The 14,518-nt window shown below is 44.5% G+C and overlaps 1 protein-coding gene and 1 pseudogene across 1 annotated transcript in view; both read right to left on the bottom strand.

Annotated features, from left to right (window-relative positions):
- Positions 1-14,518, bottom strand: part of DHX16 (DEAH-box helicase 16) — a 30,648-nt gene that overhangs the window by 13,384 nt on the left and 2,746 nt on the right. Inside the window, exons 3-9 of the mRNA XM_061619151.1 lie at positions 14,347-14,512; positions 13,162-13,218; positions 12,443-12,697; positions 10,409-10,633; positions 7,141-7,335; positions 5,377-5,487; positions 4,737-4,852 (exon numbers count right to left, since the gene is read on the bottom strand). Of these exons, the coding sequence (XP_061475135.1) occupies positions 4,737-4,852; positions 5,377-5,487; positions 7,141-7,335; positions 10,409-10,633; positions 12,443-12,697; positions 13,162-13,218; positions 14,347-14,512 (1,125 nt within the window). The remainder of the gene's footprint in view (positions 1-4,736; positions 4,853-5,376; positions 5,488-7,140; positions 7,336-10,408; positions 10,634-12,442; positions 12,698-13,161; positions 13,219-14,346; positions 14,513-14,518) is intronic.
- LOC133382625 (U1 spliceosomal RNA) lies at positions 1,851-2,000 on the bottom strand (annotated as a pseudogene).

Genomic DNA, 14,518 nt, shown 5'->3' with positions numbered 1-14,518 from the left:
AAGGAACAAAACTCCTTCAATTTTCAATGTCCCAAGCAAAGAGCAGTTTATTTCTTTATCCAGTTACAAAGGAGTTAATCTTTCAAACCAACTGGCGTCACACTCTAGACAGCCCTTATCTCTTATATGCCCAGAAGTGCAAAAACAGCTTTAGTTCACAGCATCCAAATAACTAGTAGCAGAAAGAATGAGCAGATTCGTCAAAAAAAAAGTAGATCAGAAAAAATAGTCCCAGACATATATTACACAAAAGTCTTATAAATCAAAAAGATTTTTCTTTTCTCTTCCAATCAGAAACCCCTCATCCGTTGTAATCTTTATAATGCTATTTTCCATGTCACCTTTTTGCAATAAAAAAAAGATAGGCTATTTTTATTTTCTTCCCCCTTAGTTCCGTGAGTAAAAAAGAAGGAAAGTTTTGACTCACCCAGGTTTTCTTAATTGCTGGTTCTTTGATAAATCTCTTTAGCTGTATAGATAAGAAAGTAATAAGCGTAGACAGGAGAATGCTTGCCTGTTAGTCCGTTTTTCTTTAAAGAAAAAAAAAACGGGTCACTTATTCAGCTGAGCTAGCTAGAAATCCTCGCTCCATCCGAGCTGCTGGAAGACCTTCTTTCACAGACAATTCTGACGAATTCCAGTCTCCAACAATCACAACAAAGCTGTGTGAGAAATCTCACGTTTCTTCCTTATCCGGAAGAAATTATCCCCAGTCAAAAAAGACCCTTCTGACTGGATTTAAAACTGAAACAGTTTCATCCAAGACGGGAGCCCGTCTCAGAGGCTGCACAGGCGGAGGGATCCTCCTGGGAAGTCTCGCTTGAATCCTGATGTATTACTCAGGATTCAGAATAGCATCACAATGACTTATGGCTGGTCCTCACTTTTGTGGCTTGTCTGCTACTTCTGCATAGTCAAGTTTCACACTGCACTGTAATATCTGAAATGTGGAGTTATGTACTCTGACGCTCCCATGTAGTCCCAGGTGTGTCCAGTGCAGCATGGTAGAAACCTGACCATGCTGAAACATCAACCATGCTACTAGATTCATGGAAGAATCAGCTCTTTGTTAATGCACTCTGAGATGTTGTATATTTACTTTCTAAGGATACAGACTAGGTATCAATCTGCTGATGCATTTGTGTTAGGTTTACACTGAGATTGAGCAGGCAGGCTATAAGGAATCAAACCATTGCCATTAAGTCCAAATGTAGCCTGCATGGTAGGATTGTTCGCCCAGCAACCCTCCGTTTCCTACCATCACAAACCAACTTTTGCAGACCACAGTCAGGCAGAGAAACAAAATGCCTTTGGAACAAACAAGTGTTGGTAACCCAAGTAGGTGGGACAAGCCATGGCAGCCTTTGTCAGCCTGGTACCACCAAGATGTTTTGGACTACCATTCCTATCAGGCCCAGCATGCTTATGCTGGCTGGAGCTGATGGGAGTTACAGTTCAAAACATGTTGAGGGTACCAGGTTGATGAAGGCTGAGCTACAGGTCATAGGGGAAGACACCCAATCCTCCAAAACCCTTCCTAACCTCAAATTTGATATTAATAAGATCCCCAGGTCTGAGAGCATTCAAAGTGAGCATATCCATGGGGCTTTCTAGATGAAAAATGTTTTAGAGCGCAGGTTAGCCCTACATCCCACCTTTAGTTACGGGATCCTTGATGGTCCCCAGAGGAAGGTACAGGGGAACCTAAGATCACACAGAACGGGGGGGAAAAACCCTTTTTAATCAGAATAGTGTTGTAATAATGCGCTGTGGTTCAGTGGTAGAGGATCTGCTTTCAATGCAGAAGGTCCCAGGTTCAATGTCTGGCAACAGGTAGGGCTGAGAGAGACCCCAGGTCTGAAATCCTGGAGAGCTGCTGCAGCTGAGTTTCCCGCATTTGGGGAAATCGCAGGGGTCAGCGCACCCAGAGTGCAATGAATGAGCCTCACTGTAGGAAAACCACCTTCATGATCATGGTATCTCCCCTGCCAAGTAAGAGCTGCTGCCAGTTAGACCAATGGTCTGACTCGATATAAGGCAGCTTCATATGTTCCTATATGTGGCTGGAATTACCCACAGTTTGGCTGCCTAAATCTCATTGACATCATTGGAATTTAAGCTGCTTTACCATGCACAGGATTCCAGCCTTTGGCTGCAATCTAGCACAGTGTTATGGCTGCAGCCCTATACATATTTCCCAGGGATTGAAGTCCCACTGAACTCATTGGAGCTTACATCTGAGTAGACATGTACAGGATTGCACTGTTAGTGCTCTTAAGTCCACTGAAACCAGTAACCTTGTTCATTATGCTGTAAGTGAGATGAAATCTAACAAAACGGGGGGGGGGGGGAGTTTAGACTAGATATAATCCTGGAAGGAAAAGTTTTTTGGAAGTTGTGAAAATAGAACAGACCATGCCTGTTTGTTTCCCTTAGTCAAATTATGCCTTGAGCTGGCCTCTATTAGCTGTTAGTAATAAGTTGGAAAGTCTGCCACTTGTAATGGGTCTATCGCTTTTGCTTTTAACTGGTGCCTTGGACCTGTTGACAAGAAATATGAGAGGATTTACATGATTGGGTCATGAGCACACAAGCCTTCTATCTCCTGCAGGCAGATAAATTTGTGGCATTGTTTCAAGGAGGTAGCCTTGGAACAAGCAAGCTGCCTTCGTTGTGGGTTCTGCTTAAACTTTAGCAGTAATTAAGGAGATTCTCCTTTCACCATTGCACAGACAGAGCAGACCTTCTGCATGCATACCCTGTCATAAGCATTTGGCAAACCCCAGATACCCTTTCCTCACTCTCACACTCTCTTTTGGCGAAGCATGGAACAAACTATGCATATCAGAGAGTGCTGCAAATGATAACATAATAAATCAGCAATAAAGAAAATATATTAATCTACTTTCTGAAGAATAGTGCATGACCCCCATAACGTTTAAGTACCTTTAAATCTCATTGACTTCAACGGCAGGAGCGGGATGGGGTGTAAGTTAAGTATGTGCTTAACTATATATTAAAGAGAGGCTAACTCTGCCTATATTCAATTTATTATTATTATTATTATTATTATTATTAATTATTACCTACTCACTTACTTAATTAAATTTATATCCCACCCTTCCTCCCAAAGGGAGCCAATTGGCTTGCATGCAAAAGTCACAAGATTGCAAGATATACTCCAAAATGGACTGAGCAAAAAGGTCTGTTCTATGGCTTTGCTCTCCTACCTCTGAGCCCTAGATATTTCCTTAGGGCTTATGAGCTATAGAAACGAAGTCGAAGGAGCTCATGCCAGAAAACTTTCAGATCTTTCAAGTAAATGGGGAAGGGGAGAATTTTCCTCAAGGGACGATGACAAAAAAGGGACAATGACAATACATTCAACAGGATCTAACAATGACGACAACAACAACAACTCAAAGGCAGCAGTTTGCATGTAGGCACAAGGGGAAGAGAAACCAGTTCCCAGGAGTTACTGACCAAGTTAGGGCAGCAGGGGACAGGAGGCAGCGAAGAGAGACTGGAAGGCGGAGGAAACTGACAAGACAAGGGGAGAAACTTACACGGCAGCCTCCGCATGGCTCCTGGGATGGGCTGCAAGGGTGATGCAATTGCAGATTGCTGGAGGCGCCGCTCTCCTCCCTCTGGCGGACTGGACAGCTCGGCATCCACGAGCGGAAACCTCTCTCGGCCCTGGGAAGCCCAGCGCTCCTCACCTTCCTGGAGGCGCAGCGGCTACAACTACAGCTGAGGCCAAGCACGGGGGCCCCCCCCAAGCGTGGGGCCAGGGGCAACTGCCCCACTTCCCGATGCCTTGGGGCAGCTCTGATCTCAGATGTTGCAGGTATCAAGACAAGGAATAACTAACTTCTTATAGGGAAAAGCACAGCAACAGATAAAGGTCCTAAAAGCCAATCAGGATGCTCTTTGGGTGGAATATTCCAGGGCCTCTTTGTGCCTTGACAGATGTGTGTTCTCCCAGCTAATTGGAGCTAGTGACCTTGAGCACCGCTCTCCCCAAACAACACAGGTGGCTTCAATCATGATCTCATGTCTCTGCTGCTGAGAACAGATTGCTTCCCAGCAGCAAGATGTTGCCCACAATTGTGCATGGCAGAGCTATGTTTTTATGCCAGAGAAACAGGATTTCTTGACACACCGATTTGCCTGTCCATTCTGTGAACATTCAAAGCATGTCTGTGAGCACCAACCCTCCACCACCACATACTACACTTGTTTTCATAGCACAATTGAGGATTTTGATTTGTTCTGTGGAATTTAGAAATGTCAGAGAAGGCAGGATACACATGAACACAAGCAGGGAGGGACATCAGAGTGCATGAGAGGGATGGCAGCTGTACTAAGTGAGGGCTTCCTTCCCACTCCCTGAAAAGCACTTCTCCATTGCTCCTCTAGTTCCTAGTAGACTTGCTTCTATGTTTCTCTCCACAGCCATGAGGACTAGGAATTTTCTCTTGGCTTTTTGTTTACACATAAAAGTTGGGATTCTCAGGTTTTAAAGCTACATTCCATGTTCTATACAGCACATACTAGTATTTAGTCCACCTTTCCATAATTCTATACTATTCCATAGCAAAATTCCCTCCAAACATTCTATCCACAACCAAACTCATCTCTCTAAAAGAACCCCCCATTGAGCTGTCACGCCCAGTACCACCACCAGCTGAGCTCTCACTAGGCCCCTAGTTGAGAGGTTCAGTGCTGTTGCTCACCTGTAGCTGCTCAGGTCAGGCTCAGTGAGGAACTCTCTCAGGAGCATCCCATCTGTCATGTACTTCAGCACCGTCCGCTCTGAGGTGCAGTCCTCAAAACGGATGCTATAGCCCACCTGTGGAAAGGCTGGATTTTAGATACAGGTTTCCATGAAGCCATCCTTATTACACAAGGGCAGCAATTGCCTGGAAAACCTATTTAGTTGAAGCCAAGGCGGTCCACAAAAAGGAATGCAAAGAAGAGGAAGCTGTATGGAAATCCTCATCAGAAAGAAATAAGGACATACTTACCTGATCTCCGGGTGATACGACAGCCAGTCATGCTGGCTGCACTGCACCAAACCAAGAACAGACGGAGATGAAAAATGGATACATGGATCCCAGCTACAGAACCCGGCTAACTCCTAACTGAGTTAATACCTATTATCAGTTACCCAGAAAGACTCCAAAAGGGAAGGAATGGAACTTTCCCACTTGTTACCATATGAATATTGTCACACTGACAAAGCATCTTTAGCTGTTATAAGGATTACTAGATATTGTAAAAATCAGTTCAGAGATGAATGGCTGGCAGACAGAACTGAGAATGGTGCATACGTTTTCCCTCTGCAATCCCCCCATCCCACCTCCAAATACATACTTCATTTCCAAGTTTGACACCCATTTCCTGGGAAACACGGGCAGCAACACTCATAGCCGCCACTCGCCTGGGTTGGGTGCAGCCAATCTTCATTCCTTTCTGCGTGTAGCCCTGTTGGGAAGAGAAAACCTCCATGATTCACAACCCCTTAGTTGCAAAGGCTGTATGTGTACTGCGCTGTTTGTCCAGGTGCTGAAAGTCTGCTGCCTCTAAGACAGTTGGATTTTAAAAATGCTCCTGCTCTCACACAAAAACACTCAACAGTCTAGGAAAGAAAATAATGATAAATAATTTATTCAATTGAAGCAACAGAAAGCAAGATACCTGGATTCATATCTGGGACTTGGAAGGTGGATGGGAAAAAGTTACAGCCTCTTAAACAACTACCAACAGTAATCAGGATTTTGTTAATATAGTCCGCAAGTGTGAAATCTGGCACAAAATATGTTGTTCAAGCATCTAAAAATAAAAGGAAGTTTCTAGCCTTCAAGAATGCAAAGGACAAACCACACAAGTAGGTATTTCTCAGAAACTAGCCAGGATTTGTCAGGCAGTGGGCAGGGCTTGAAATCAAGCCACAATGGCCTATGGCATCTTGAAAATCATCTTGAGTTGTAATTCCTTGTCTTACCATCAGACTTTCTCTTCCTAAATCCACTGCCCCTCTTTCCTTCCTTCTCCTCATCAAAACATTCTAAATATGTTTCATACCAGAGCATGGCAACCAGAATTATGCAAACAAATGAAATCAATGCAAACTCCATCTAAAAAGCAAAACATAGTTCCTCTCCAGTGTGTGGAGGGACCAACCTTGAATCAGGAATTAAGCTTGGATCATGAAGCCATGCTCCTAGGGAAAACATCTGAACGCTAGTACTGCTTCAAAGTTAGCACTGAGGTTATGCCATAACAAGTGTCATTCCTCGCCATTCACATATATTAATTAACAAGATAGGGACTACAATCCTATGCATACTTACTTGGGAGTAAGCCCTACTGAACTCAGTGTGGCTTACTTCTGTGCAAACATGCAAGGATTGCACTGCTGTGTTTTGACTGAAGCATGAAAAAATTCCGAATTTTGCAAGGAAGTCCATACAGGTTTCTAGATGCCTCTCTACATACCCCTTCATGTGCCCATATTAATATGTATATGAGAGCAGCCCCGACTATTCCTGAAGCAGGAAAATTAGATTCAGTTCAGCTCCACAAGTAATGTTTCATCATATAAAAACATTTATGGCAAAAGTTATTCGGAAGTTTGTTCTAATTCCATACAGTTTAAAATATTATTGATGTATTTCGCATTCAACAACGTTTTTTTTTTAAGAGAGTCTTTAAAAACCAAGCACTGTTCTGCTCTTGTTTCTAACCCCAAACAGCAGGCCTCCCACAACTGCTTGCTGCTCACAGCTCTGGCCAGTGTCCACAGTGCACTAGTGTCCACTGTGACTAACAGAGAAAGGCATCAAGTTTGTGGGAAAGGAAGTGGATTGGAGGACCAACTACAAAGCCTCAACCGATTGAAATAACTTGAAGGAGGCCTATGGAAGAACTGAAAGCCCAGTAGCAGATTATACCCCAGTATCACATGGAGGTCAGTGATTACAGTGGAAGAGCATTCCCCCATTGATGGTTCCAGCACAACAATCTTGTAACACAGCATAAGGCGCGAGGGCAAAGGGTGTGTGCTCTCTAGCTAGTCTCAACACTGGTTCACCCGATCTTCACAATCCCTCATCCTCCCCTTCCTTGTCAAATTACCTCTTCAAACAAGTATTGTGGGATCTGAGTGGTCTTGCCAGAGCCAGTCTCTCCTTCGATGATAAGTGTCTGATGTTCGGCAATGGCAGCCAACAGGTCTGCACAGTAAGGGAAGATGGGCAGGCTACGGCGCACCTCCTGGATGGACAGCTTCTTGCGTTCAGCCTCCGACAACTCTGGCTTCTCCTCCAGGGACTAAGAGAAACATGGTTACTGTAGAAATTTAGCCCTGGTGTTCTACACTTAAATCCTGCCACTGGGAAAATCTAGTTATACAAGCAGAATTGGGAAGCTGCTATAGTTCAGTTGTAGAGCCCCATACTTTACATGCCTATGTTCCCAGGTTCAATCCCCGCCTCAGATAAAGACAGCTACTTGAGACCCTGAAAAGCTGTTGCCACTCAGCGGGTCATAATGATGGGCCAGACGGATATTTCATCTGACTCAGTGTAAGGCAGTTTCCTATACTGAAGCAGCATATAGGATGTGAATAGAACACAAACATGGAGATTTCCAGAGTATGTAATAGATTTGATGGTATATACACTGACATATCAGACGACAAGTACCTGCCCAAACAGGCAAGGCCTTACATTGCTTCTAATACACTTTGGCAACCAGTCAAAGCGAGAAGTGCTGGGAGCAGCCACATTTTTTATTCATGCATCTACCTTCTTGCCATAGAAAGCAAGGTTGTGGGGGTCTGATTTTCTACATCAAAAGGAGCTTATGGATGAGGGGAGCTGAACCATTCCCCAACTTACTTTCCCAAGTTCAAAGTGTTCATGATCCCAGTCAGGTTCTTACACTGGAAGCGAGGCAGGCTGGAAGAAAAGTGCCTGTGGTGAAGCGTCCAGGGAGGTACAGGAGGGGGCAGTTCAGCACTCCTCATCCACATGCCTCTTTTGATGTAGAAAATGGGACTTACCCACCCTTCTTTATGAGTGAAAGGGCATGGGAAAGACACATGAATACACACATGTGACTGCCCCAGTAATAAATAGGCAGCAATATGAGGGAACAGGGTATTGTAAAGTAAGTAAAAATTAGGTCAGGGGTGTCATTAAAAACACTGCTTCATCTCCATGGTATTCCCATGTCCTTGCTCCAAACTCAATGATCCATACGGAATGTCCCCCTTTTACTAAATGATCAAATCCAATCCTTCCTCAGGACCTCTCCTGATAAGTATAACTATTTGCATGGCTTGACCTGGAGAAGGTAGACCTTTCCTGCCTGCTCTTACAGCGGGATATGAATTTCCTTTACCCTCACCTCCTGGAGAAGTACAAGGAGATGTAAATGCATTTTTTTTTACATTTATAGCCCACCTTCCTTCATGGAACCCAAGGCAGCATACATGAGGTTCCTAGGTGTTTCTCATCCAGGAACTGAACAGATCCAGATCTCTTCAGCTTTAGCAAGGCATGGCCTCATGTGCTTTCAGGCCATACCCTGGGCACCAGGAGGCCCTGGTTAATTTATTTATTTATTACATTTATATACCGTCCCATAGCCGAAGCTCTCTGGGTGGTTTACAGCAATTAAAAACATTAAAAACAAATACACAAATTTTGAAATACAAAAAAAAATTAAAAAACACAATTTTAAAAAAGTTAACAATTTATAAACACATGCTACAATGCCTGGGAGAAGAGGAAAGTCTTGACCTGGTGCCGAAAAGAGTGTTGGCGCCAGACACACCTCGTCACAAAGATCATTCCATAATTTGGGGGCCACCACTCAGAAGGCCGTCTCCCTTGTTGCCACACTCCCAGCTTCCCTCCGAGTAGGCACCCAGAGGAGGGCCTTCGATGCTCAGCGTAGTGTACGGGTGAGTTCATGTTGGGAGAGTGCTCCATCAGGTATTGTGGTCCTAAGCCATGTAAGGCTTTATAGGTTAAAACCAGTACCTTGAATCGAGCTTGGAAACATATAAGCAGCCAATGCAAGCGGGCCAGAATCAGTTTTATACGGGTTCAAACTGTCTGGTCCGTTACCAATCTGGCCGCTGCATTTTGCACAAGCTGCAGTTTCTGAATCGTCTTCAAAGGCAGCCCCACGTAGAGTGCATTGCAGTAATCTAACTTGGAGGTTACCAGAGCATCGACAACTGAAGCCAGGTTATCCCTGTCCAGATAGGGGCGTAGCTGGGCACCAACCAAAGCTGGTAGAAGGCACTCCGTGCCACCAAGGCTACCTGAGCCTCAAGTGACAGACATGGTTCTAGGAGAACCCCCAAGCTACGAACCTGCTCCTTCAGGGGGAGTGCAGCCCCATCCAGAACACGTTGGGACATCCAACATCTGGTCAGAAGAACCACCCACTAGCAGCATCTCAGTCTTGTCTGGATTGAGCCTCAGTTTATTAGCCCTCATCCAGTCCATTGTCGCAGCCAAGCACTGGTTCAGCACATTGACAGCCTCACCTGAAGAAGATGAAAAGGAGAAATAGAGCTGCGTGTCATCAGCATACTGATGGCAACGCACTCCAAAGCTCCAGATGACTGCACCCAACGGTTTCATGTAGATGTTGAACAGCATGGGGAACAGAACTGACCCCTGCAGAACCCCATACTGGAGAGTCCAGGGTGCCGAGCAATGTTCCCCAAGCACCACCTTTTGGAGCCGACCCGCCAAGCAGGAGCGGAGCCACCGCCATGCAGTCCCTCCCACTCCCAACTCAGCCAGTTTTGCCAGAAGGATACCATGGTGGATGGTATTGAAAGCCGCTGAGGCATCAAGGAGAATCAACAGAGTCACACTTCCTCTGTCTCTCTCCTAACAAAGGTCTTCATACAGGGCGACCAGGCTGTTTCCATGCCAAAACCAGGCCTGAAACCTGACTGAAATGGATCCAGATAATCGGTCTCATCCAAGAGTGTCTGGAGCTAGCCTGTCACCACTTGTTCAAGGACCTTGCCCAGGAATGGAACCTTTGCTATCGGCCTATAGTTATTAAGATTTTCTGGGTCGAGGGAGGGTCTCTTCAGGAGTGGTCTCACTATCGCCTCTTTCAGGCGGCCAAGGACCACCCCCTCTCACAGAGAGGCATTAATCACTTCCCTGGCCCAGCCGGCTGTTCCATCTCTCCTAGCTTTTATTAGTCACGAAGGGCAAGGATCCAGCAAGGATCCATAATATTGTCAACTGGCTAAGCATCCAGTTCCAGTGGAAGTCCATGGCATGGTTACTGGCCAATCTGGGCTAATTTAATGCCCATGCAAAGCTTCATGTGCCGTTCCCTACCAGGCAGTCTCCTTTCTCACCTTGCTCTGGTTCGTGCCTCGCATCTGCACAGCATTCACAAACTGGATCATCTCATCCTCTTCAAGCACATATTCATAGTCTTTGTGAGGATGGCGCTGACTGGCATCCCGGGCCCCAAAACGGAGGGAAGCTGCTCCAATGTGGTCTTCTTCCCAGCGGCGCTGCTCATCTCTTGGGGCCAAGTGATCCTCTGTCTGGGGTTCCTCATAGCGATCAGGGATCTTCTGCAGGGCAAAAACAGATCAGGAAGCGGTCAATTGTGGCATTTTGCTTTGTGTGTCCTACATCTCAGTGCCTTATGAGGCATCACTCCATTGGAGGTACTTTCACAGCCCAATCTGATGCCTAGTTATTCAAGTCATTTGAGTTTAATGGGTTATACTCTTTTTTAAAATTGCCATTTTCGATTTAAGAGATACAAAGAAAACAGCTTTACATGAAAATATACAGAAATTGCAATCCTCAACTACAAAACCTCTTCCCTACCCCAGTGATGAAGACAACATGAAAATAAGGAGAATGAAATATTATATTCAACAGGAAAGCAATGACAAAGACAACAAATTATAAAAGCATCGACACATGAAACAATAAAAACTAAGTAAGTTATGCATAGTGAGATGGTGGACTTTTGTTATTCTCCTTTACATTAACAAATGCAATGAAATTGTACCAAAAGGTAAGAAATTTGTCAGTTTTTGAAGTTCTATGCAAAACTCTGTTCATCAGTTTCTCCATATGAGCTAACCAAACTTTATGGTACCAATATTCTAGTACTGGACCTTTTAAATCCTTGCACTGTTATATGATGGTTAACTGGGCTGCCATCCACAAGTGCCCAATTAAGTTCTTGCTACTAATGCCTTTGGTTCAACCAGAATAGAGGTTATACTCTTAAGTTTACATGAGCCATGTCAAATAAGCATTAAACCCTGAGACACTCCTCTTGTATACATAAACAAGTTTTCACCATATTCCACACTCTAGCACAGGGGTTGGGCAACCTTTTTTCTATCAAAGGCTACAATCCCTCCAGAGCAATTAGCAGTGGGCAAGGCCAAAGCCAAAACTGAGTAGAGCCACCCCCTTTTCTCTCTTTTCCTGCTACCCGCTTGCTCTCATTTTTCCCTCCTTGCCATCCACAAGAGATCAGGTTGAGGGCTAGAGGCTGGCCGCCTCTGCTCTCGGGTGACCAAGAAGCATAACCCAGGACATGCTATGCAGCCAGGAACAGGCTTGATTTTTAATAAAGATCCGCAGTGGCAGAGAGATTTATCCTCATCCTAAAGATGAGTTCACCCATTACTTTCTCCCATGTGAGTGAATGTTTGCTATTCGATTCTATGGGAAAAACAAAGTGCCAGCATCACCCCAATGAGCCCAAAGTCTGATCCTGAACCTTAACTTCAGGTGGCTTGGCCCTTACAGACGTGGGTTTTGCAGAGGCTACGGCACACCTCCACTGAAATAGAAGCCTCCCTTCTCATATACCACACTCGTGATAATGATTTGCACTGCCAATAGCTAACATGGGACCCACCAACAACAGTTCTGCACTTTAATGGATTTTATTGGAGCCCTCTCCTGCATAATAGCCCAAACATCCCAGCTGAAACAGTTGCAAGCTGCTAATGCAAACAGTGTACTCTTGGGGCAGGGGGAGAGATGTTGCTGTGTTCAGTCTCCTCTCCACTTTTTATAGTCAGCTTTCACAGCACCGCAGCAAGTGAGGGGAGGCGTGACTACGCTAAACATGGTCTCTTCTAATACCAGCAGGCCAGGCACTTTTCAATTCCTTTAAAACAAATAAAGGGAGTGTGCTTCCCAAAAGGCAAGCGTAGGGCTGGCAAAGCTGCTTTCTGCAGGGACCGGCTGAGCAATCAAGCCACATAAGATGTCAGGTGCGGGGCAGGTAGGCATGGTTTGGGGAAAAGAGATGTTCCCCAACCTTGCTTGAATAGGAATTATACATATGCTCAGTCGTTCTTCAAAGGGGACTAAGCCCCCGGTTTCTCTATCCACATGATCATTACCTTGCTGCGACTCTCCTCAGGCATATAGTAGCGATTGCTCTTCTCCAGCTTTTCCTGCTCTCCAGCCTGCTTGTACTGTTTTGCCAAGTCCCGCACTTCGCGTTTGTATTCCAGGTCCTGCTGCTCTTGTGCTGTGAGCTCCAGCTCAGAGAACAGGTACTCCTCATCTGCTATCTCTGCCTCCAAATCTTCTATCTTGTCCTTTTCCCGTTTGGCCAAATACTCCCAACGGGATTTCTTACGCAGCTCTGGAATCTGTCAGGCAGAAAAGGGAAAATATGATGCCACCCAAGAAAGCCAAACAGCAAGGCCTTTGGGAGTTCTATTTTTGGTCCCTAATATGAACTGGGATTTTCTCAATTAAAGAGATTTTTAAAGCAGTTTCTCCCTAAGAGGTAGTGTTTCCTTCTTGGTTAGTAGCTTGCCAAACCCACCAGTCAAACTGTCCTGCGAAGCAGATATGTGCAAGCAGGCAAAAACATTTGTTGCAAGTTTTTAATTTTTGCACTTTTCTGAAAAGCAGTATTAAATATTCCTTATATGCCAGTATGTACACTGCGTAGCAGTCAGTGAACAAGGGTAAAATCACTCTGTTAGTCTGATCCAAGGTGGCAAAGAAGAAAAGATAACCGATTAGCAAATCTGATGTACAAAAAAACCTACAACTATTTTGCAAGCCAAAGACTATGTCATATAAAAAGTAAAAATAAAGTTCTTACCATGAATTTCTTGTCTTCTTCTACAGTCTTCAGACGCTTCTGAGCCTCTTCATAGGCCTAGGCTCAGCAGGATCAGAAAACAAAAGACACAACCATATAACCAAAGCAGATAGTCACCAGGGTTCCCATCATCACACCTCTGGTGTAATATTTTCAAAGATGGCAATGAATTCAGATGAATAGTACAGACCAACAGAACTGTTATGAAAATTTCAGCAAGAAAGTCAATACCCGCCAATCTTCCCCCCATTCCATAACTGACATGTCTTCCCTTATCTTTCTCTAACTGCAGAAGCCAAAAAGTTCATCACAAAGGTTTCTAATAACAATGATACACACAGCATGAGGTATACAAGTGAGGAAGAAGATACCAGTAATAATTATTACAGCACTGAGTAGGCAAGTCAGAGATTTGAAAAGTCCAACATAGTTGAAAAATAGTCAGTAAAGGTAAGTTTAATATTGGGAAAGGGGAAAGAAGTCCTTGCAAACAATCAAGAGAGAAAAATGGGTAAAGAACGGCTGGGAGGGGGAATTCCTATAGGCCAGCACTGTTTAGGTGTCAGTCCTGCACAGGGTTGATTAAGCGCTTTATAGCATACAAAAATAAAAAGGCAAAATTCTATGCAAGGGTAACCAGCAGAGATTTGCAACCTCAGAAAATCAAGTAACTTTGCATGATTTCCCTTAGTTTGCTTAATTTGTTTTCCAATGTTTGTTGTTTTGCATAATTCATTCTGGTCCTATTTGGGGGAAAGAGATTAGTGACAAGGAGGATAAACAGTGTACTCATGTCCTATTCTTTAATATGGAAATCTTAATTTCAAGAGCCTCTCCCAATTCTGAGATTTTACCAAAGGTCACCCAAACTTTGCTGCCATAAGGGTTAGAAAAGAAAACTGTGATTTGTAGGAAGCTGAGATCTGCAGCTGATGATGTAGCTTTTTTATGCCTAAGTAGAATCAAAGTGTATATACGGTCCTATTTATACACTGTAATTTATTAGGTATCAGTACTGTGTTTTGGGGCAAATCTTCCAACCCTAGGAGAAGCATTCCTAGCAATGATAAAAACAGATGGGTGATGTGACAAATTCAGGGCAGACAGGGAGAGGCAGAAACGCAGGGAGAGTGATCAGGAAGGGCTCCCAGTAGTGGAAGCAGGTTCTACAATCTGAGGCCACACCTTCTTGTCTGAACGCTCCAGGATGTTGCGTGTCTTCTCCTTGTCCTTGCGTTTGATACGTTCAGCAAAAGCATCACGCTCCTCCAGGTCCTGCAGTCGCTCTCGCTCACTCCGGTCCCACTCGTCCTCCGAATCCTCCTCCTTTGCGGAAGATGCCGCTGGCTTCCTATAT

Source organism: Rhineura floridana, chromosome 3 (assembly GCF_030035675.1).
Source record: "Rhineura floridana isolate rRhiFlo1 chromosome 3, rRhiFlo1.hap2, whole genome shotgun sequence".
Classification (NCBI taxonomy): Eukaryota; Metazoa; Chordata; class Lepidosauria; order Squamata; family Rhineuridae; genus Rhineura; species Rhineura floridana.
This window is presented reverse-complemented; position numbering and strand designations above follow the sequence as displayed.